Source organism: Heliconius melpomene, chromosome 12 (assembly GCF_056956725.1).
Source record: "Heliconius melpomene rosina isolate 202511_hmr_F chromosome 12, ASM5695672v1, whole genome shotgun sequence".
Classification (NCBI taxonomy): domain Eukaryota; kingdom Metazoa; phylum Arthropoda; class Insecta; order Lepidoptera; family Nymphalidae; genus Heliconius; species Heliconius melpomene.
The window spans coordinates 8120364-8145924 of NC_140400.1; the positions used below are offsets into that span (position 1 = coordinate 8120364).

Sequence of the window (25561 nt, forward strand, 5' to 3'; positions counted from 1 at the left end):
TTCTTTCCCGCATAATAAGCAGAAAGAACCGTTGAGAAATTTTCAGGTTCCCAAAAAATATTTTCAAGCAAAGCCTCGTGCAAAACTAGTCTTTCAATTCTTTATACGCATGTAACTCTTATCGATCTTAGATGTACACGTATGACATAACCCATCTATCACCATTTAAATATAAGCCTTGTGTAAAAGTTAGTAAAGTCTTTTTTCATGTAACAAACAATGACCTATAAAGGCTAGGTCAAACAAATTCGCGACAGGAGCGAATTGGAGCTCAAAAAAAATTTCGTACGCCATCATTAATTTTACGTTGTGTCGTGTTTTTCCGTGTATTTTTTTCCATTAAATCATGCAATGTTTACATTTATTTTATGTTTACGGTGTATTTTTTTATTATTTTTATAAGTTTTTATGGTTAGTGTGTATTTTTTTTATTGTAGATCTATCCTGAACAATTCATACTAATAATTAACACATGGCAAAAGGTTTCCCCATTTATACGCAATGTCTCATTTGGAGCAGCAGAGAACGGAGAGATTTTACAAAATTTCCTTTCAGTTACTCAACTTATCAAACGTTAAGAATGTATAAAAATAATAAGAAATAATAAGAAAATAATTACGTTTTGCTGTCACAATAAGCAACCATCCATTTATATTGTGCTATATAAACGTTCATAAATGTCATAATCAATTTTCATTACAAAGAACGTGTCTAAATTTATTAACGAGAATTTTCTATATAACATGTACTGTAAAAACAAGCATGTGACTGTAAACGTGACAGGTTGTGGGTTCGATTCCCACTCGAGGAAATGAAATATTTAATATTTTCATTTCTGCGCTTTGGTGGCGATAAATTCCGAAACTCAAAACGCAATTCCTTAAAAAAATGGTGTAAGGTGGGGAACAGAGTGTCTCAACACTAAGCGTCTCCCTGTATGATGTGTATTAGAATCCCCTTGGAGAATTTTTATATTCACAATAATATTAATATTTAGATGCGTGGAAAATAATAAATAAATAATACCTTTTATACGAGAAATAGAAAAAGGTTAAAAAAAGCAGAATACTAAATTATACTTGTAAGTGAAACAATTATAGCAAATATAATTATATAGGTCGTTAGTTTAGCAAGAACCATGAATACAAGCATATTTTTACTTATAAATAATTATTTCCGGTTTCTTTTTTCTCTTATATGAAAAGGAAGAGGAAAATTCTGTAGAACATCATACATATGTACCTATATACTTTTTTAATTACGCTGTATACTACACATAGCAGGGCAAGCAGAGGCAACATGGAATCATAGTGATAAGACACTCCATTCCTCTTAAAGACACTTCCTTTCCTCAACTTCTGACGAATTCTTAAGATATTGCGTATCGAGTGGCGGAACTGAACGCTGCTCTTTGCCTCATACCAGAGCGAGGAAATCGAAGAATTAAAAGTTCATTCCCCTGAGTGTGAATCGAACCCACAACCGTCCCGTTTAAAGACACATCCTTGTGCCCTAGCGTCAATAGCCCTCTTATGTCATTATGAGTACACTTCCCTATTATATATATGAGTATACCAGTCTTCACGCTTATAAGCCGTGTTAGATTAAGACAGACAGAGCTTTTGTGATATTTGACAGTGATGATAAAGCTGAAAACTAAGCTTCTAGTTCATATTTATTTATCAAAAGCTAATTTTGAAGAATGGAAGCAAATTTAAGTTAAATTGTTCATACTTTAATATAATAACAAAACTGTTTATAACACATCGATTTTTGTCAAATAAACCCAAAAATATGAATTAACGTCCTATCTCCAAAAACAAATCCATAGCAACATTTACACTTCATTAATTTTAAATACAATTTAATTAGCGTTTCTGAGTGTCGCTTTATCTGTAGGTATATCAATTAAAACCGCACCACTATCATTGATGAGAACAAACGAGAACTACGAACAGCTAGATAAATGAATAAAATCCGAAGCCAGGGTTACAGGGTGCCGTCCGACTGCAGCTACAGATTAATCAATTAAGAGGACTAATTGGATTGCGCGCCTCCGATAATCCGGTTTAGGCTCATGCATCAATTTCATAATGCATCGTGGCGTTGTGTAAATCAATTAGGTGTAGGTTTTTTTTTTTATTATTTTTTTAGTGTCTGCCTTTTCTTTTTTTTTTTAATTGGTGAGCGTTTTTAGGTGTGTGTGTAGCACCTAGAAAGAGTAGTGTTGAAATAGTGTTTTTTGAGATTAAATTATAATAAAATCATGTTTTTTTTATTTGTTTCTATTCTATTCTTTTCCTACTTGCCAAACTAAATGGTGACTATATTTAGATACTTTCTATAAATCGAATCTATAATCTATATTAGAAAATGAGAACTCGTAAACTAATGACATTTAGTATGTTAAAAAGATCAATGAAATATATCCCCGATGCTTATACTGCATTGTCTTAGCAGACGCGTTTCATAGCACACGACTCGGTCGGACGGAGGCAATAGACACTAATCTTTTTACGCTATTATTTAAAAAAAAGTTATGCAATTTTTTGTGTGATATTAATAGCACTATTCTCTATATATGATATCGTTTTCGATGTCACCAAAAGTTCAAACACATTAAGTAGAAACCTACTCTTTTAAATTATACAAACATAAACTACGGATAAACTTTGTATGACATTTTATTAATAAAAAAATGCGTGACCCAAAAAAAACAATCAAATATATACTGCAGTTTAGTACAGACAGACGTTATTGCGTACATTCTTACAGTAGAATGGTTGGATAGACACTGGTCTAATTAAATGTATATAAAAAAAATTAATTATATTTTTATTATTTGCAACTTGTTGCAAATGTTGAAAACATTAAAAAAAATAAATGGAATGACTTACAACTTAATTACTCTACCCACTTTTATAGATTATACAAATGAAAACCACAGATAAACTAAACATCATATAACATTTAACAGATTAAAAAAACTCCGCTAGATGCGTAAAAATAAAAGAAAACAATAAAATATATCCCGACGTTTAGACAGTATTGTCTTGACAGACGCGTTTCATTGCGCACGCCCTTAGGGTGGGCCGGGGGGTGGCAACGTCCCACCCCATATAGGGCGGACTTTTACAGATTTTTTACAAACAAAAATATCTCTAATTGGCATTATTTCTGTACCGGCGTATACTGTTCTTTGCGAGTATTATTTTTATTCCTTGTTTTGCCCACGTTTTTTCTCTACGTTTTCATAGTAATTAGATATGTTATTTATTTCTTTCATCATGTAAACAGAAGTTGTTATTAGGTTTGTTTTTCGGTGAGTTTTTATATGAATTTATGATCCCTACAATGTATAAGTATTATTGTAGCAAAATGTTATGTAAAGGAAATGTTTTTGTTACTTTTGTTTACTTATAAACAAACTTGTATCGCCTACCATATCGATTTTACTTAACTTCCTTGTTTAGACTTATGGAGAGAATACTCTATAGAAAGTTAGCGCTTGAAACAGATTATTTCCATCTCCACATTTGTTTTAAGCTTCATGCTGTCTCTATATGTAAGACACTTCAGAACCCCACTTTCCGCCCAATTCTTGAAGCATTGCGTGTTGAGTGACGGAACTCGACGCCGTCGAGTGGCGGGGTCCACTCGTTACCGGAGCGCGGAAATGAAAATATTTAATTTCCTCGATTGGGAATCGAATCCCCATCATGTCGTGTTTACAATCGCACACTAAAGCGACTGAGCAACGAAAAATTCTATTCATAATTTATAACAAAAATACGAATCAGGAAATCTTCAAATATTTTATTATAATTTTAAACATATTTTAATATGTCGACTGTGAAGTCAGTCCTTTACTCAACGCATATATTTGACAGATTCTAAATCGCTCTCAATAGACCGACACATCTATGTAGAACTGGCTGATGGCTGTCGAGAAGAGCACGAGATTATGTCATGTTTTTACTAATGAATGTATGAAAGATGAGTTTATAAAGACGTCATATATTGTAACGAAAATTTTGGCAAACTGTTCTAAAACCCTCTTCTATATTTGTAGGTATAGTGTGCATATTGTAGTGGGTATGTATGTATGTATGTATGTATGTGTGTTCCATCTATGCAACTTTCACACCACCCAAACATGCCACCCTAGTAATTTTGTTACGTCATAGCCAGTATGGTATATCGCTTTAATATTATTAATAGTTGCCAGCTTGACTTGTTCCGTATAATATGTAAATTTTTGTATTATATTTTATTTTAGAGGCCGTCGTGGCAGCGGGACGAGGGTATGAGTGTAACGCGAGGGTTGTGGATTCGATTCCCACTCGAAGAAGTGAAATATTTACTTACGTTTATATTTCTATTTCTTAGTGAAAGTGGAGAACGGAGTGTCTTAACACTAGGTTCCCTCTGTAGGTGGGGTTGTATGTGGAATACAGTGTAAAGCTGATAAATAACGATGCAAAAGAAAATCTATTAATAATATTCTCTTGTTATACGAACGATTTATAAATAATTTTAACTTTCACATCGTCTTGTTACAAGACTAAAGTCCTGTGAAAGCCAACAATAGATGCACTTAGGCGAAACCATCAATCATTCCGTTTGTATGACGTTGTACAATCGTGATTGAGAATCCGAGCCAAGCTTGATATTGCAAAATATTTAGATATATTATTATTTTTATTTACTCTCCTATCTTTTTTTTCTAGAGGTGTCGTGGCCCAACGGCACAGTGTCTACGTGACAGTTGCGGGTTCGATTCCTACACGAGGAAATGAATGAATTTCATTTCCTCGCTCTGGAAACGAGATATACCGCGGCGTTGAATTCCGCTACTTAACACACAATGTCTCTAATAGAGTTCTATGGCATTAGGTTCTCTTTGCCTACCTTGCTATTTGCGGAATAAATCTCGAAGCTAACAAAAAAATAAGCTTCTGTAGCTTCAGTCGATTCAGTAAACTAAACGATTCAACGTTTAATTTCTTTTTAATTAAACAGGAATCACGTAGATTTAGAACTAACGACGTGCAAATAGCGCAGCGCCTTCTGAATGCAGTTTTAATTGATATTTGTCAAAAATATTGAATTTTCATTAAACGGATCGTCTATTTCACCTATTTATAGGATATTAAGATAAAATGTTCTAAAATTAAAGATTGGGAATGTAAACGCGACGGGGTCTATGTAGTCGATTCCCACTAAGGCAAGACAAAACGCGGCGGTACGTTCCGCCGCTCAACACGCAATGTCTCGTTCATAATTTGCTTCATTTCTTAGAATACCTATACCTATTGCCGCCAAATAATTAAGGATACAGGACGTTTAGTGCCAGACAAGCTGTTAGTAATTAGTGATAAATTTAAGAGAGTTGTAAATAGCCATCAATATTTTCAGTTTAGACTATAGATGAATCTGGCTTTTCTTAATTATTGTCATAAATTATAGCAACAAAAGAAGATTAGAAATTATAGATAGTAATTATATTTTATAATATATTATAATATACATAGACATCTCAAGATCGATCTCAGACTTGAGAGCTGCTTATAAATACGAGCCTATATTGCACACAACTGTTAATTATTTTCTTTTGTTTACGCGGTCGAAGCCACATAGGATACGACGTATTGAATAGGTTATTCTGCCCAAACCCTTTAATGATGCACCTACAAATTGGTACATTTCTATCTATATCTATCTATATATAGAAACCCCATTAGTGCACCCTACAAAGTCCTAGTCATAACAAACTGACACAGGAGCACACCACGAATGCTTGTTTAGTCTATCTAAATATTAACTATGCGGGGAAATAACGAAGGTAATTATTAATAACTTAGTTAGGACGGTTCTGAGTTACGTGGTGATCATAGGTTCAAAGTTGATTAGTGGGGGATGTTTTCATTTCTTAAATATTTTAGGCTGGTGGTGTAGTGCTGGTGGTCCATAATGCCGATGAATGTGGACTCGATTTCTTTGTCTTAAGACAAGGTGCGTTGAGTTCTGCCATTAGAGATATAGAGTCTGGAAATAGTAGATTATCAGCCTACCCTACGTTATATGGGAAAAGCGTGAAGTTTAACAAACTTAAATATTTTTAATTATTCCGAATTGTTTAGAAAAAGTGAAAATTATAGAAGAAAAACGATAACTTTAAATTTACTTAATGTAAAAAAACTTATTACTTTTTCTTTATTTCTTTAAAGCTACAAAATTCTAAAAATCTATCCTACAGTAGGTATCACTATGAGGAAGAACATAAAATGAAATTACTGACCACCTCATCTCGTCTAGGCACAGCCCATAGGGGCTAGGTCTATAGGATTTATGTTTCACCCCGTAGGCTGTTAGGCAGGAACAAATTAATCTATCAACGAACTTTGGGGTTACCAAATAGCAACCCTAAAATTACACCGCTTTTACGCTTGTTGCTCTTTAATGAAGACCACAGTCGGATAGAACAGTTTATTAGGAATTAGAAGCAAAGGAAAATATCTATTAACTAGCATTAACTGGCGGTGGAAATAATGAAATAAATGAAATTATTACCTAAATATTTTATTTCCCCCGAGTGGAAATCGAACCTACTATCGTCGCAATTACAATAGCTTGCTTGTAAATTTGCGACACGACGGAGTCTGATATGAGAAATAATGAGAAATATTGATTATATTTAAAATTTATTATATTTCTGTCTTAACAAGGCCTTTCTGTCTGGAATCTTGCATATGACAGAGTGCCATATCCAAGACCAAACCGTAAAACTGAAAGCAATAAAAAATATGTATATAATAATAATAATGTATATTAAACTGGCTGTTCATGGCTCAGGGAACGACATATTGCATATTTTCATTTTCTCGCTCTGATAACGAGGTAAAGCGCGGTGTTGGGTTCCGCCACTCAACACTTAGAATTTAAAATTCGGTGGAAAGCAGAGTGTCTAAACATTAGCCTCTCTAAAAAAATATATATTAAAAAATATAATCTATTACAAATATAATTTTAATAATAATCGTGATAACAACTAGCCACTATGTAATACTAACTACAGTATTATCATCTTTCGCATTTAATTGCAATCTCCAAACGTTCTAGAGAGATTCATTTAGAAACGGTCTTACTAAATAATTTATGTGGCTCTACGTACCTATCGATGTTGAAATTAGATTTATTACTAAACTTTAACTACAGTTGCTCATTTAGTTATTACATTATTTATTTAATGACCTGTAATATCTATAGTAGAAGCGAAGTGCGGCGTTGAATACCGCTACTCAGGCATTGCGTGTAATGCCTCCAGAATTCGGCGGAAAGTGGGGAACGGAGTGTCTTAATTCTAGGTTCCATCTGCCAATCCTGCTGTGTGCGGGATACAGCGTGAAAATTACGATGAGCACGACGGTTGATTTGGTTGGTGGGTTTCATTTGCATTCGGGGCAACGAATTGTGAATCAAACCGCAGGGTTAAGTTCCGCCATTCAACACGGAACGTCTTAAAAATTGGACAGAAGATGGAAAACAGATTTCCTTGACATTAGGTTTGTCTGCCTTTCCTGATATTATGCAGGACAACGTAAATAAAAAAAAGGAATTTGAATTGAATTTATAATATCCAAGTTTTTTTCAAAAATGCAAAAGCATTATAGAAATATAAATATAAGAAATAGTAAGTGCTAAGTGAAAACAGCGCTCACCTCCCGTTCTACATGAAAAACTACTTTGCTACTTCAGAAACCTACGAGCACCCATTTGCATTGAAATTTACCTTTATGTTTGTCATTTAAATTACCTCATTAGTAATTTAAATTTAATTTAAATATTTTTTACTAACACATATCTAGACAGGTAGAGGTACCTGAGAGAATAGTGTTATAACACTCGGTTCTCTATTAAGATATTTTCCATTATTTAAAATATATTTTTTAATTTCATCTGTAAATTATGGGTTGTTTTTGTATCAATTTATATGTTTTATAATTAAATAATTGCGAAAAAAAAACAACTTTTTGGGCATAACGTAACGAGACGTATTTATATAAAAAATAATTTAACAATTATTTAAATACCAATAAAATATTAAACAACAATCACACCCATATTTACTCATAGTTTTGCCAAGGAAAGAATTATAGCTCCAAAAATAAAAAAAATAGAATTAAGTTAGTTTTCGACTTTCCTGACTTCAACCCCCTTTGGCGTTAGGCTCTATGGGGGTTCCACTAAGACGTTGAGTGTAGTTACAGACAAGTGCACTCGAGGTGGCTAGCCAGTTCACACTTACAGCAATACTTGGCAATTTTTTCCTAGATTCTCGTCTGGCTCTTAAATTTCGTTCGTTTGAATGGAATTCTTTAGAAATTCTTGAAATAAATATACATATCGGTTTATTCGTGCAATAGTTGTGAGTTCAAATTTAATCTTCTAGTTTTTTTTTAGTTTGACGATGTATCCCGCATTGTTAAGACACTCCCGACTTTCCGCCGAATTCTGGAGAAATTGCATGTTGTGAGGAATTTAACGCCGCGTTTTGCCTCGTTACCAGAATTAGCAAATTAAAATATTAAATCTTCGCGAGTGGAAATCGAACCCCCAACCCTCAGGTTTCCAGGCGCACGACATTACCCCTATGCCACGACAGCTCTCGTTAGTATTATTTTAACGAGTTTTTTTTTTATATTTTTTTTTCTGGTTTGAATAAAAGAAATCAACACACAATATCTAAAAAGGTAGAATCCCTCCCTAACTCACATAGATTCCATTCCTCCTCCATTCGGAGACAAAAAATGTCATATTTCCAATTAATATTATTAGATTTTCAACCGCGACCCTATCACAGAACTAAAAAAAACAGAAAAAAATGTACCACGCATCTAAAATATACAGACGCATAAAAAAAACTAGCAATAGCAATACAACAATACTTGGCCGTCTAATTAATTGTCAATTCGAATCAGTTCGAGGGGTCGAAATAAAAATAATTAGAAAAAAGCCTACCATTACATTTTATTAATTAACGTAAAAACCAAATGAAAAAGTAATTTTAAATGAATTCCGTACGAATTCTAGAATATTCTCGTTCTCGTTGAAACTCGACAGAGATGGGATGGGAGGTTAGCTGAGTGGAATGGGTACCCCCATTGGCAACCCCCGGACCCCTCGACGTAGTTATTTGCGTTAACTTTCGTTTCGTATAATATTCGACGTATGTCATCTTTATTTTATTACTAGCGTGTGTGGAATGTGTCGTGATGGATCGATAATGGAATTGGGACGACGTTGTAATTATAAATGAATAATTTCTTTCTTTACTTTAATATTTTAATAGAACTAGGTTATAAAATGAATGATTGATAACCTAGTGTTTTTAGGTTATAAAGCTGAAGACCTTGTTTGTATTGAGCGAACTAATATCAGAAATCAATTAATAAAAAAAAGTTCAAATTGGTATTACGGTTTAAATATAGTTGATATTGAAAAATAAAATTATTGGTTAGCCCATTTGTGGAGGAAGGCTGTTATCCTATATTATATCTTGTTAATGTTTTAATGTAATATGTATTGTATCATGTACAACTTATAGCTATTTCGATTTGACTACGGGAGTGAAGCCCTAGGTAGAAGCTAGTAATGGAAAATCCCGTTTTGATAAGATTTTCAAGAATTACTCCTTTTGCACACTCCAACTTCCTAAATCCAGTAATAACATCTGTACGTTTCACTCAGTAACCGAAGAGACCTTTTTGTGTCACACTATATCCCTCACATAAAAGGGAACACATAGGGAACATGGGAACCTAGTGTAAAGACACTCCGGTTCTCATTAAGAAATTTCCGTACTCCACGCCGCGCTTTCTGTGGTTGCCAGAGCGAGATAATGAAAATATTAGATATTTCAATCTCCCGAGTGGGTATCGAACCCACAACCGTCGCGTTTACACCTGCGCCAGTACGGCGTCAGTAACTGTAAACATTAAATAAAGTAGCTATACGTAACTTTTGATCATAATAAAAAGAAAAAAATGTTAAAAGTTTTCATCTAATTCGACATCACAAGCATAATAAAGCCGCTTCATTTTCTTTGAAAGTTATATTACGAACCCTTCTAAGAAATAAGCTTTATAATATTGTTGAAAAAATATTATTACAAAATATAATATACATCTTGAGATTATTAGAAAATATAAATATTAATATTTTCATTCTAGTCGTTGCGCCGCAACGGCACAGCGTCTGACCGTGGTGTGTGGGTTTGATTCCCACTCATGAGAATGAATTAGTTGACAATTGAGCAGAAAGATGGGAACGGAGTGATGTAACACTATGTTCCTTATAGCTAGCTAGCTAAATATTTTATTCAAATCAACGCATAATTTAACGTTATATTTTGTCGTGCACAAAATTAGAGACAGTGAGTGAGTTAACTCTATTTTAACTTAACCAACTCATACTTAAGCTATTCTCAAGTAAACTATAAATAACATAACAAAACAAATATAACATATAGAACAATTCAATTGGTTGCATTAAACCAGACCAGACTTAATAGATTGACATCGCGGGTTCGACCCCGGGTCAGGAAGCAATTGGATCAATTGACATGGGACTGGGACGCCGCGTGCGAAATTACATACATAGTACATGTTTCAATTATATAATAACTAGCAACATAAACGCGGCTTCGCCCGCTGAAAGTATTTTTTTATATTATAACCAAATTATACGAAATGTACCTAATTATATAAATTGTTGCCTATGTGTTATTCTGATTTATAAATTATATAACTGTAAAGTTTAATCAAAATCCGTTCAGCAATTTTCACACAAACTTTCACATTTATAATATTAGTAGGGATACAAGCTGTTATATGCGGCTTCGTTCTCATAGTAAAATGAATGAAATGAACTAAGACTTGTGTATGACATATTCTGTGTTCGAAGTAACGCTAACTTAAAGGTAACCTATTGTAGGTTACTTCGAAACGAGTGACGTGATAAAATATAGCCTATAGTCCTCCTTATAAATGGACGATCCGACGTAAAATATAGTGTTTTAATTCGAACCAGTAGTTCCTGAGATGGGTGTGTTACACTAAACAAACTCTTCAGCAATATAATATTAGTTTTATGTGTGTTTTTTGTATGTAGATCGTGACACTTTATGATTGTATAAAATTTAATAAATAGTTAATATAAATTAATATTATATTGTTAGCGTACACGTGTAAAAGTGGGTAGATGGTGAAAAAGACATTAAAATCAGTGGAATTGGTCAAACAGGAACAGTTGCTTGTAGGCGGAAGCCCTGATCGGAAGGTATCTAGTGTGTAGTGTTGTTATTGAGTGATACATGTCAATTATTGTAATTACGTGAAACCTCTGTCTGAGTACGTTGGAAACATATAGACGGTATGTGTTTTTATCGTGTTATTTTAAAAACGTTAACCGCTTCCGATTTCTAACAATATTATATATAGTTAATATTAAATTATATGTATGTAAGTTACAGAGACTCGCTGTAATAATTAGTTGAGTAGTTTTCGAGATTTTCCATTACAAACACACATACCTATGTTTCTTTTTATAACTTCATTTTATATTAGCGATATAATACGCGTATTTCCTTTGACCTTGTAGCATTGTCTAATTAAGTATCATTATATGGTAATATTATACACACGTACCTAACGATATTTTGTAATCTAAAATAGATTTGACATTTTACATGTAATTTACATTCATAATCAGTATACCTATTACATTGTGCCTCTATGGCGCAATTAGAATGTGCCAGAATAAAGAAAAGGTTGTGGATTCAAGTCATATAGAGGAGAATAATAAACTTTATTTTTTCTACTTCCTTTTATTCTCGATAAATAGAGTATCTACTACAAGAATACTTTTTCAGATTCACGCTATATACCACACATACATATACATACACTCCGTTCCTCATAACTCATATCGGCGACCTCGTTGTATTGTTTTTTTTTACAAAACTAGAAGAATTTTTCATTTCTACTAAATATAAATTATACTGAATCCATTAATATGTAGAATCAACATACCTGTCAGCTATTACAGAGTTAGTCCATTAACTTTTTACACAAAGTGTTTGAAATTCGAATGCTTAAAATATAGTGGCACTTGTACCCGCACCTCTGAGAAAACATAAAATCAACAGTTTCCACTGGATCTCCACTCGGGGGAAATTAATTTCTTCATTCTTCATTTCTTCATTCAAAACGCAATGTCCCGAATTCTATCGGAGAGCAGAACCAAACCAGAGGACGTAGAGTTTTGACATTAAGTACGACTCTCTGTTTCTCTCTCCCTCGACCTACCCTGCTCCATATAATTTTTTATTTTGTTATAAATAACGAAGCCCGAAAAGTTTGAGGATGAAAAATTAGCACTTTATTTAATTAAAAATGTTCGCTAAATTTTATTTTAACGAAGGCTGTTTAATTACTTGAAAGTTAAAGTGCTCCTATTAAACACTAGTCAATGCTCGTGACTCTGTACTTCTATTTTATATATTTTTTGCTTATATGTTGGTAATAGTTATATCTTTTTTTTATATAAAAAAAATAATATAAATACAAACACAAACAATAAAAAACAAAGTGATATTACTTTTTTTTAACTACTACAAATTGTATCTTTGTGTTTTAGTATATTTATATTTTTTTATCAGCTTCACGCTGTAACACGCACAAAGCGGAGTAGGCAGAGGGAACCTAGAATTAAGATTCTCCGTTCTCCATTTTCTGCTGAATTCTCCAGAAATGCTTCCAAGCATTGCGTGGCATTAGCGATTAGCATTTACCCGACTAAAATGTTAAATGTTTCAATTCCAAATCTCTCAAATAAAATAAAATAAATATAAATAAATATAATGTCTCTTTCTTTTGACTCTACATAATCATAAAAAAAAGAATTGTATATTTTAAATGTCTTCTTTTTTACTTACATATGCATATACGACGAAAAAGCTTAAAAAATCTTTGTTTTACCCAAGCTATGTTTTTTTTTGTTGTATCCAAAGATTACCATTAATGTCATAATGAACGAAGTCACGCTCTCAGATTTACTAGAGAAGGTTATTGCCTCTAAGTTGGAACTTGGAACTAACGCCTATTTAAGCGTTTTAGTCATGCAGGGTCACGGGTTCAAAGATTACTTATATTCTATTAAGGTTATTGCTTACTGCACATAAATAGGTAAATATTACTAACAGAGAAATATTTTTAAATATTTTTTGTTTTACTTTGTAAACGAGCGCGTCGTGGCGTAGTGGCACAAGCTTGTGATGATTGTAAGTTCAATTCCCACTCGGGGAAATGTTTCTTTTTCGTTTGTAAAGGTCGATTACGGAATGTCTTAATGCTAGGTTCCCGCTGCCTACCCTGCTATATGCGGGATACAGGGATTGATTGGCCTCCATGTCTTCTTTACAGAGTTAAAAAATCAAAATAATGTCATCTCTCGATTGAGAATCGAACCCCCACCATCGCGTTTACTCGGCCTCGAATATTAATAAGCTTAAATAACGTATGCCATTATACATTTTGAAAGGATGATCTTAATGTGCACAGGTATTTGCCGTGGCCGTGCCCATTCGAGAACGTCTCGAGCGTGAAATACCAGCGCGGCTCCTAGATAGCTTTGAGTTCATATAGGTAATTTATGACTGTGAAAATTTTACCAATATCTGGTGTATTCTGTTTCTACTACTGTTTTGAAAGTAATTTTGTATGTTTTAATTTAGTTCTGACTTGTTTATTGTATAGAAAATATGTCGTCGGATATCTCGAAGGAAAATTATATATATGTATTTCTTTTTTAGCTTCAAGCTTTATAATATAAAAATTACTTGCCGAATTATATGTATATACACAAAATCATTTAAATTTTCAATAAACAAATATTAAAATATCATAAACAAATAAAAAAAAACAATTTTCAAGTATATTTCAAATTAAAACAACCTTTAAAAACATTTATTTAATAAAAACAAACAAAACAAATATTGATAAAAGAGATGAATGAAAAACAAATATTTTTTCTATAAAACAATATGTTTGATTGTTTGTTCCAATAACATTTAAAAAGCTTTTGAAATCTGATTCTTGTTTATCAAACGTGAGTTTATATCATACTTATATCTGAGGTCGATTAAATAAGGCCGTCATGGCGCAATGGTACAGCTACTGGACTGTATATGCAAAGCTCGTGGGTTCAATTTCCATTGGAGGCAATTTTTTATTTCTTTGGCTTGAGATAAGAAGTACACGTAATGCCTGGAGAATTCGTCCAAAAGTGGGGAACGGAAGTGTTTTAATGGGAATCTCAGGTTCCCTCTATCTATGTGCAGGATAGAGCGTGAAGCTAGATAAACTTATTAAACATACATAATGACAAAAGTAAAGAAAGTTGAATCAAAATTTAAAACAGTACCTAACAAAAATAAGTGTTTATTTCATACATACATAGTTTCTAATAACTTCGAAGTACATAAATCTAGAAACGTCCTATTTATTTGAATTATTGCTCGCTATAAAACAACATTGTCCACTTTTATTTACGACCGTACATACAAATTGTTCTAGCTTTTCTCCTACAATGTCAATAATAATTGTCTAAATCTATCTATATATAAAATTTCTGTTATTGAGAGACTGACAGACAACGCACAGACGAAACAACTAGAACTACAAAGCTGAAATTTACACTGTAAGTAGTTTAGGGATACCAAAGCGAACCAATGAAAATATTAAAAATTTCTTTCCCTCGAGTGGGACTCAAATTAAAAAGCCTCGTGTTTATAGATAGTATAAATATATTATACATACTTATATCCTGAAAATAGATTCGACTAAGCAAGATTTCTTTAAAATAATAAAAATAACTTGTAACTAACTAAGACAGGAAGGGGAAAACCCCGGTTGCCATAATATCAATGATACTGGAGGAAGGTCTCGTAAAAAGCATGTGGACCTCCCAATACGACCTCCTCGTACGCTTGTATCAGTGGGTTGATGACAGTGGACGAAGCGAAAGATATTAGGTAGAATTTAGATCTCCATTCTCTATTTCTCTATTCTCCATTCCCTCTACATAAAAATAATAATAATTACTAAATATTTTGCATTCCTTAGTATGAAACGAACATTTTCAATTAACGTTAAGAAAAAAAATAGAAACACGCATGTAAGGCAGCGGCAATACCTACGTAGGTACTATAGCACTAATTACTGAACATCCGGTGCAAGCGCGAGTAAAACACACAATTTAAATTAGTTGTAATTAACTATAACATCGTTAACAAGACTAAGTATTGTATTTGTCTTTATGTGATGGTAGTGGGTTCTATTTTCATTGGTTTTTTTTTTTTTTCCTGCAGGTGCTAATCTAGTATAGAATAATTAGTGCAGCGTTAAATTCTGTCAAACAACAAGTAATTAATATAATTTTGATAATTCTCTAATCGTTAGGTCGTTTCTCTAAGCTAAGGTCGTGTGTTCGAATCCCACTCGAGGAGATGCATTATTTTCATTTTCTCGCTCTAATACCAAAGCAAAGAGCGGTGTTAATTTCCGCCATTGAACACGCAACACAATGTCTTTAAAATTTCACAGTGCGTGAGCAACAAAATGTCTTGACATTAAGTTTGAGTTTACAGCGTGAAGCTATAAAAAATAAAAAAATAAATTTAGTCATTCTGAGTAGTCTTTAAGCAATAAAAAGAAAAAAAAAGGCAGGGAATGACAATAAAAAAAGAAAAATGTAAGTAATACGTTAACATTTACAACAAAATTGTTGTAACGGACGCATTTTTGCTCTAACCATGCTAAATAACTAACTAAAGTCATCGATCTTGTTACCGTGTCATTCGCCGGTGGCGATAACTGACATGACATAAATAGGTAATATGTCAGTCATATATGATGTACATGTGACTGACTATATGTATATTAATGTAAAACTGTAAACAGTTAAAAACGGTAACTCTTAAAATTTTACGTTTGTAATGCTTTAGGCATAATTGAAAGTAGAAGTAGGTAACTCTGTCTTCTGTCTTTCCTTCTGTCATCTCTCGAATAGATTCGTGATTCTTTATTATTTTTTTCTCCTTTCCCGACTCGCACTTAGTCGGCTTTTATTAAGCTCCCTGATGTCTCTGTAAAGTAAACTCTTCTTTACAAGGCATCAACTTTGTTTCATCCGGTAAAAGAAAGCGCGGCTATGATTTTCGCTATAAAATATCTATTATCCATTGCTATAACTATAAACATTCCCTCGATAGAGAATCGAACCTATAACTATTGTACATATAATCTAACGTTTCTCCTTGCCACAATCCAAAAGAAAGGTTCTTCCATATAATTATTATAATTTATCGGCTTAAACTTGTACATTAGAAAGGCGGCCCTATCTCTTGTCTCTAGCAGACCGGAACGTTAATTTTATGGCAAACAGAATATCCGCATCGAAATAGCAACATAGTATAGGCTTGCACCGTAACGTCTAGACTTTAGGCACTTGACATTTCTAAATTAGTCTAAGACGCAATTAGACCTGATTAAGGGTCTTATTGCGGAAGGCGGAGGATCAGGAGCACTGGCGCACCCTGGGGGAGGCCTATGTCCAGCAGTGAACCCGAATATGCTGATTTGATCGAAGGGTATTATTCTGGTTTCTATAGATTAGTTGCAGGTCTAAATTTGAATGGAATATTTATTATTGAATATTCGAACTTAATATGTTTTGTGAAATCTAGAATAAAAATAAGTATAAAGTGCTTTAGTGTAGTAATAAATATTCTATTGCTATATCAATGTCTAATTTTATAAAGCTAAAGAGTTTAGGCTTAAAAACTATATCTAAGTACAAACTCAATCAAAAACTAAAGTCTAGAAAATAATATTTTAATTAAGTAAAATTGGAAATAAAATCAGGAAGTTGAGTTGGTGCCAAGTTGGTTTATTAATTAAATATTTTTTTTGTTTTTGTTCGGTAAATTTAGTAGTTATCCGACTTCAAAAATAAAAGTAGGACGCCCTTCGCTATAGTAAGACGGGCTCTATCTTTATTTAACTTTATTTTTATAAGCTAAAATGATTGAAAGCGTGTCAAATGGTCGCACGTAGATCTGTCGCCCTCATACCACAGCCCCTATGTTATAATCATCAATCAAACACTAGAATAGTGACTGATGCACACAACTATTACCTACTTTACTGTACTGGGAATGAAAATTCTAATAAAACAATTTATTTATTATTATTATAATCAAATATATGCACAAGTCCGCATATAAACTTATATTATTTATGTATGTACATATACATATATTATTTATGTATGTACATATATGTTAGCGGCAATCTGTATAATTCGATATTTTGTATAATACCTCAGCATAGAATAGAATCAACGTGAATACCGAAATTATACAGATACGTTATGTTTAAGTAGGTTCGTAATATATTTAAACTACCCACTATGCCGGAATAAATTTCTAAATTTGTCTAAATAAATTTCTTAATCTAAGGTTGCCTGCAAGAAATGGGCGAGAATGCGACAACACCACCAATTGTGTGTCAATTGCATTTTTTTTCTTTATTATATAATAAGAATAGATTATTTAAATAAAGAAAAAATGCAATAAAATTAAATAAATAATTAAATAAAATTTTTAATATAATCATAGCATAAGCAACTTCATATTAGGTAGTACACTTTAATCAACTAAAACAAATATTTTCCCATACACACACCCGATATTGGAACAAAAATAACTTCGCCAGTCAAAATAGAATAAAAACACTTGGAAATCCGATATAATTGTTTACTCAGAATAATATCTATTGAGCGATCGACATTGCATTCTCTCATCGCAAAAAGTGTAACTTTGCGTCCCCATTAAAAGTTTTATCGTTTTTTGTTCATTCATGATTTCTTTTCCAGTACGGATTTATTCATAAGCGCTAGCGATAATCGGTATTTTTTTGTTATTTATAAATTATTTTTATTAATGTAAATCAAAAAAATAGAGGCCTGTCGAGGTGCAGGGCCACTAGCAGGTTGTGGATTCGATCCCCATTCAAGAAATAAAATATTTAATATTTACATGTTCTTACTCTGGTAACGACACAAAGCGCAGCGTTGAGTTACGCCACTCAACACGCAATGCTACCAGAAATCGGTGGAAATCGTGGACAGGAAGTATCTTATGGGAATAGGAACACTCTACTATGTGCGGGATACAGTGTGAACTAAAAGAAACTAATGTTTTACATTTATTGAATGAATGTTTTTTTTGTGTGTCCCTTAAATAATTTTAACATTTCAATTTTCCACACTTAGGAAAAAAAACATTTTGAGAAATCGTATATTTTTTGTAATGGAAATTGAACTTATCGGGCGGGTTTGACAACAGGCGCGGATTCGAATCCTGCTTTCATAAAAAAAATGTTTCCTCCGAAGAAATAATATTACTAAGTAAAAAAAAACAACTTCTTATAATGACACTAATCGCTTACACTTACACCACGTTTCGCACATAATAGCGGCGCTTGAAAAAATATTTGCAAAACGGTGCGTGCGTGTTGGAACGATTAAGTAAATAATTCATATCTTATAGACACAAGTGGGTCAAGTTCGTGCGTGCCTTCAGCTGTAGACTGTAGTGATGACAGAAACATGTTTTCACGCATTATCCCGCATAGCACGGCAGAGACGTTAAGTGTTAAGACACTCCGTTGTTCTTTTTTGGAACTCAACTTTGTATTTGGTCATAGTAGAGTGGGAAAATGAACGTTTATTATTTCGAGTCAATATAAAACCCACAAGACGTTATATTCAAACGTGGTCCCATTGCGAAAAATTATTTTATAGTATAAATATTATTTTTTTTTATTTAAGATGAGCGAGCCGAGTGACATGTCACTTCGATTACTAGATCCTACATTACGAGATAGATTAAATAATAATAATTGATTACAATAAATATTACACATACCTTACTATTTTAAAATTATTTTTACAAAGCGACATTTGCGATTTGCGCCCACCTTTCTATGTACATGATAAAGCGTGAATTAAAGAAAAGAACCTACCATGTCAAAATAATATTTGAACTCATAGGCATATTGAAGTACATAATTTCATAAAAAGATAGCAACCTGCGAAGTGACTGCTCTAGGCTCTAGTGACAACCTAAAAAAACCTAGTGGTTACCTAACCTAGCATAGAGGAAAGGAAAAAATATAATCATATTTTTTTAACGAGCACAGTAGGTAAAGACAAAGTTAAATGAATATACTATATAATGAAAGTACAGAAGTGGCATTCAGTCTGAATTTAAAATAAGTCTCTGAGGATTAGCAAAGAGCAGAATAAACAAAGTTTTCTTTAAAACTAGTGTCCACATCTATGCTTGCCAAAGGATTATAATCTTTGTTACTAAAGAAGAAGAGCTATTTTTAATATAAAAATCGATATAAAATCATACATTTTCGTTGTAGAATTTTAGATTCTATTTTGTTTATTTTAAGAACTAATTTTATTTGTACTTTTAAAACGCAGTACTGAATATTTGATTGGAATAATATTTACAATGACTATTAATAACTCGCTTTCCAAAGGAGTTAATACCTTCGTTTCCAATTTAAAATGATAAATAAGAAAGTAGCTCTATTATTTTATAGTCTGTTACTCTTATAAGGCTAAATTGCTGAACCTATTTTGATGAACTCTAACTAATAAAATATGTTATTTCAATGAAATTTATTAGCGGAAAGGAACAATTATTCACATATTTTCTGAAAATTTACAATATACATGTTTTTTTCATAGAAGATTACTTAGTACAGATTATATTTTTTTTTAAAAGTAAAAAAGTATAATTTATTTATATACGACCGTACCATACCATACAATAATTCCCTATTTTGTGTAATTAGACAAAAGTAAGTAATAAGTACCTACAACTATGTTTTTTTTATAAACATTCGTAAAGGAAATAAATAATCTGGTATTTGAACCCACGATATACGTTCAAATAGAGACAGAAAACTTCTAAGTTTTACATGTTTCGTTAAGTATAAAATATAAGTATAACTGCCGTCGACAGCAGGCTCACATTAAATAAATCATTTCTAATTAGAAATCCCGCTATTAGGTATATATAAATTTTGAACAACTTCCAAAGGTGTTAATGACGCTCTTGTATTTAATGGACAGAGTGTTGTGACACTATTATCTATTATTATTTTATATATCAAATATTTTAATTAAGGGTAAAACATGGCGTTTAGTTCCGCCAGGAAAATTTTAACGAAAAGTAGGTAACCGAGTTGTTAACACTAGGTTCCCCCTGCCTATTCTATCTCTAAGCGGGATACAGAGTAAAGCAAAAAAATGGGTATTTGAACACAGCATGCAAATACCACATTTTGTTGTACCCGACAGAAAATTAAAATAATTTTAAATACCTACCATAATTTTCTCGAATATTAATCAAATCCGAAACCCAAAACATGAGATTATTATTTATATTATCTATATATATAAAAGGACTTGTCCTCACTGACTGAGGTAAGACGCACGCACAGCCGTAACCGCTGTGCGTAGAAACGTGGAATTTGGACAGATGTTTACTTTCATGATCTGGACATCCACTAAGAAGGGATTTTGAAAAAATTTAACCCTAAAGGGGTGAAATAGGGGTTGAAAGTTTGTATGGAAAAAAAATTACATCGGCACCGATTTTTATAAAATTTGAAATTTAGATTTTTAAAAGTATTTAATTGTACACGTGTTTCATCGTTTTCTAGAATTCTCCCCCTAAGGGTGCAAATAAAGGGTTGAAAGTTTGTATGGAAAAATCTTTAAATGGCCACCGATTTGAAACTTAGACTCTTAAAAGTATTTAATTGAACACATGTTTCATGATTTACTAGAATTCACCCCTAAGGGTCCAAATAAGCAGGCGAAGCTGCGCGCGCCCACTAGTATTATATGAAGGTTAAAAATACATGTCATCTAACATACATCTTTCTCTATATTTCCAGTCAAAAGAGCTACAACAGCCCATGGAGTTGGACGACGGTGACAGCGACGGGGGACTGACCGCGGGCCCCGCGCGGGCCTCCACCCGCGCTGTGAGGCCGCGGGGGGCTGGGGCGGGGTACAATTGGGTACAGGGGGGTACTTAAAGACACTAGACTAACATAAAAGTGATCTTTCATTATTATTTATTGTATTTAATTAGTTTATTATTTAAGAAAAATGTTGGTTACTCTGCCTGTGAATAGAGGCTATTATATACATATGTGTGTGTCGTTGATGTTGCAATACATTATTTTGTTACCAAATGTATGAAAAATATTTCTTTTTCGTGATATTTTTTTTGTTGGAACTAATTGTTTGAGCGTTATGAATTTTTAATGTTTTATTTTGAAAATGACGTTCGCGACTCATTAAATACGATGAGAATTGAGGAGTAATAAACATTTTTTCTGTACGTAAACTTAAATGTACTTGCAACAACATAGACTTAGTATAGTTTATAACACTATAATTTTGTTATACAATGTAAAAGTTAGTAAAATCTGGTTCCAAACGGCTTCGCACCCCGCCCGATGAACGAAATGATCCGTCCGATGTCGTTAGCTCCCCGTGTCGTCGCCGTGACCGTGACGGGTGGACTTATCTTTTTATCTGTTATAACAAATGTACATAATAAACAAAGAATCACGTTTAAATTAATAAAGAAAATCAATATTGAAGCAATTGTTATTTCAGGTATAATCAATTGAACTGATAAATAATTTATATTTCATACATTTAATAAGGATAGATGGAAAATACAATCTAGTGAGCTATCACTCTGTTACTAAAAAAAATGAAAAAAAATACACATATACTCATTCCTAGACCAAAACTAATAATTTCTCAGAATCCATCCAATAAAGCACTAGTACCTTTATACAGCTGTGCCAGTTTCAATGATTGTGGCCTAATGCTGTTTTAATTGCCACGAGTCAATGACTTCGAAGCTCGAGCTCAGCTGCTAATGTTCCTTACTTTTAAATATTTTTTTCTATACTTCCAAAGACGGTTACTGTACTGATATATAATTTATCTATCATCTTTCTTTGCTTTGGTACCACGGCAGAAAGCGCGATGTTAAGTTCCGCCTCTTAACACGTAATGCCCGAAAAAAATCGACAGAATGTTGGAGCGGAGTGTTATTGTTATCCCGCGTGTAACTAGGCTCTCACTGCCTACCCCGCTACACGCGGGATACTGCGTGAATCTGAAAAAAAAAGAAATTACCAATATTTTTGGTTGTGTTTATACAATACGAGTATATGTTTCACGCAACATTGCCTCATGGATCCATCTCTATCCCCCTCATAGTATCTTTGGGGGTGATTAGAAGTGCTTTTGTCTGAAAACAGAGAACAGTAATAGTAGGTACAACCTCTGGGATGAAAGATTCATTTAGGAATAATGCAAAATACTTCAAATATCAATTTCTTTATCAGACACATTCATTGTGTGTTTATTTCAGTACAGTATAAGTTGTATATTCCAGTTGATAACTTTATTCTGCCTTCGCTAAATCGAAATATTTAAATATTTTAAGCAAAAATCATTTTAAAGATAAGTCCACCCAACGCTACCCTAACAGAAATGTCCCACCGAGCGTCTAATGGTATGAAGAACTGGACGAAGGACGCTCCCAATACCATATCCCTATTTATAAGATTTCATCAAATCGGGTACAGTCGTGAAAAAGTATAAGAAAATATAATTTATTTAGTTGTGATATACATATTATTACATTACATGTAAAATAAACATTAAATATTGTAACGTCGGCGGCCTCGCTGAACATAGGCATATAGAAAAGTAAGAAAATCTACTTACACCGACTCGACTGTTTTCGGGGTAGTGACACATCACTACTTTTCACTTATTATTCATTAAAAAAAAAGCTCGCTATCCTCAAATAGGGACGCTCGAAGCCCTGACATAGATTAGCAATAGTTGATATTTTCTTCGGGGCTTCATGGTGTCTCCTTTTCTATATGACCATGGTTCTATGTTATAGATATATCTATACGTGCAATCCGATGGTTTGTAAATGTATATCGTAGTTAGACAAGTTAAGTGGCGGTGTGAGGCATTTAATTTATGTATGGGCGCGGTTGAATGCAGATTGAATTTGAAATTTAAATTCGTGAACTTTCGTCCGTGACTGCCTTTTTGAGGGGTTCTCTTGGTTGAGCGTTTAAGCATTACTTATACCAACGTAGGTGCAGCACCTTCGTATCGTGCATAATACTATGCTTACATTTAACTATTCAGATTTAAAATAAGAGAATAATCTCACAAAACACTAAAACATGCTTATTTTATATTTAAAATACAATAAATATTTTTTTATTTTCAATAAAATAGTAATTTGTAAACAAAGTTACAAATGTTTACTTTATTTATTTAGGCTATACAAAAAAAACTTAATAAAAAATACTCAAAGCAATTTTGTCAAATTCTTGCTTGTAAATAAAAAATATTACATTCCAACAATGGGATTCGAACCCACGTCCACTATACAGCAAACAACCAACACACTACATTAGCGTCACCCATTGAAGTACTTTTGTTTCTACCAAAATCTCAACTAACAAAACAAATGTAGGTATGTAGATATTTTCAAATTCAACCTGCGCCCGCGCATCTAAAGTAAGTTAACAACTCCTGGCGAGATTTCGATGTCATTATATATAAACATACATATTATTATAATATATACACTTATTAATGTTTATTCTTATCTGGGGGTTGTCGGCTTACATCACCAATCGGACTCTAATGAGAGCGGGAGATTGAGGGATCTCTCTTCTTAGTATTAGGCTTAAGACTGAGTTTACTAACTTACCTAGTTAAGTATACGAGTATCTTTGTTTTAGATTTAATAATTTGTAATTTTACTTTTACTTCGAGGCCGTCGTAGAGCAGTGGGTGGAAGAGTTGCAGGTTTGATTCTCACTCGTTGGCTTGATTGTATTTAAATGAAATTTTTGAGTAGGCATAACTTGGCGTTGAATTCCACCCAATGTCTCGTAAATGTGAGGAAGATGGGGAACAGAATGTTATAACATCAGGTTCCTTTGCCTGCCCTACTAAAAAACGTGAAACTACTATATTTTTAGCATATTTCAATACTGTGGTATATAAAGGTTATGATTAGTACCTAAAAACACTTTTTTTTATATGTTATAAAGTTATTTATAATTAATTAAGATGTAAAGACAAATGTTTATGCTCACATTAAAAAGGTGATGTTAGAATAAAAATTTGTAATGTCCATTATAGTTTATATGAACAATGTTGTAATTTAGTCTTGTAAATGTAAACTCAGCCTTATATTTATATTTATATATATAGAAAGCTGCACTGCTCTCATTTCAGTCGGCTTGAGTCTATGTTAGCATTTAAAACCACGTAACCACCTGTTTTTATATAATGTCTATATAAGGGTAATAAAAAAAACTGGCTTAAAGTTAGGGAAAAAATAAGAGAGTTATATGTAGGGGAAAGCAAAGAAAATAAACGGTTAACGGTATTTAAGTACAGCAGCTAGTTCCATACAATCAATATTGACTCTCGTTAACGGTGTGTAAGCACGACGAGGTATGAATTGAATACCTTCACAATGTGTCTGCTAACTGAACAAATACACTGTCAGCTCTTGGCCTATATAGCTTAAATATACATAAGTTTCTTAATTTATCGAAAAATATAATATTTTATTAATAAATTTAAAATGGACGTTATATAAGAACAGGGAAAAAAAGAGATCTTAAATGACATTTTTTTGTAATAATATCAATATTTATTTCGTTATTTTTTAAGTTTTCAATGATTTTAATTGTTCTTGTTGCTTTCCTTGGGAATCTTTATCGATTTTTTAGAATTAGTAAGTACAATATTGTATTGAGAGACGGGGGAAGGACAATCAACACACCGACCGATTAATCTTAATGTTTATGTATGAAATGTATCGGCGTCTACTTTTCTAGTGTAAAATTCCATTTTTCTATGCCGATGTGTGTATAAAAGTGGGGCTCTGCTTGCAAAAATGAAATACCACAATTAAAATATCATCCACCCACCGCAATTTGGACTGAAAAACAAAAACAATAAAAAGAAAATAGTCCAAAAGTCCCTAAAGAAAGTTAGCTTATTGAAATTCCTAGGCCAAAAGTCCAGAGCCTCGCCCCAACTCCTAACCGGTTAGAGCCGGTCAGTCGGTCTCCCGTCAAAGGTTGTTATTATCGTTCGTATTCCAAAAGTTTCCTGATGTAATTTATTGACTTGAATAAATGAAATTACGCTTCTAAAGTGTACTAATACATATGTAAATATAGGACAACTAATACCTATTATAATAGTGAATGTTGTAATTTGTATATAAGTAATGAAAATTAAATTTTAAATACATAGATAATTGTGG

General features: G+C 32.7%; 1 protein-coding gene across 1 annotated transcript in view; it reads left to right on the plus strand.

The window, feature by feature from the left end:
* LOC146533736 (uncharacterized) overlaps nt 1-25555 on the plus strand; it is a 75660-nt gene extending 50105 nt beyond the window's left edge. The window contains exon 2 of the mRNA XM_085194260.1: nt 21105-25555. Coding sequence (XP_085050386.1) covers nt 21105-21162 — 58 coding nt within the window. The 3' untranslated portion in view covers nt 21163-25555. The remainder of the gene's footprint in view (nt 1-21104) is intronic.
* The last annotated feature ends 6 nt before the right edge of the window (nt 25556-25561 follow it).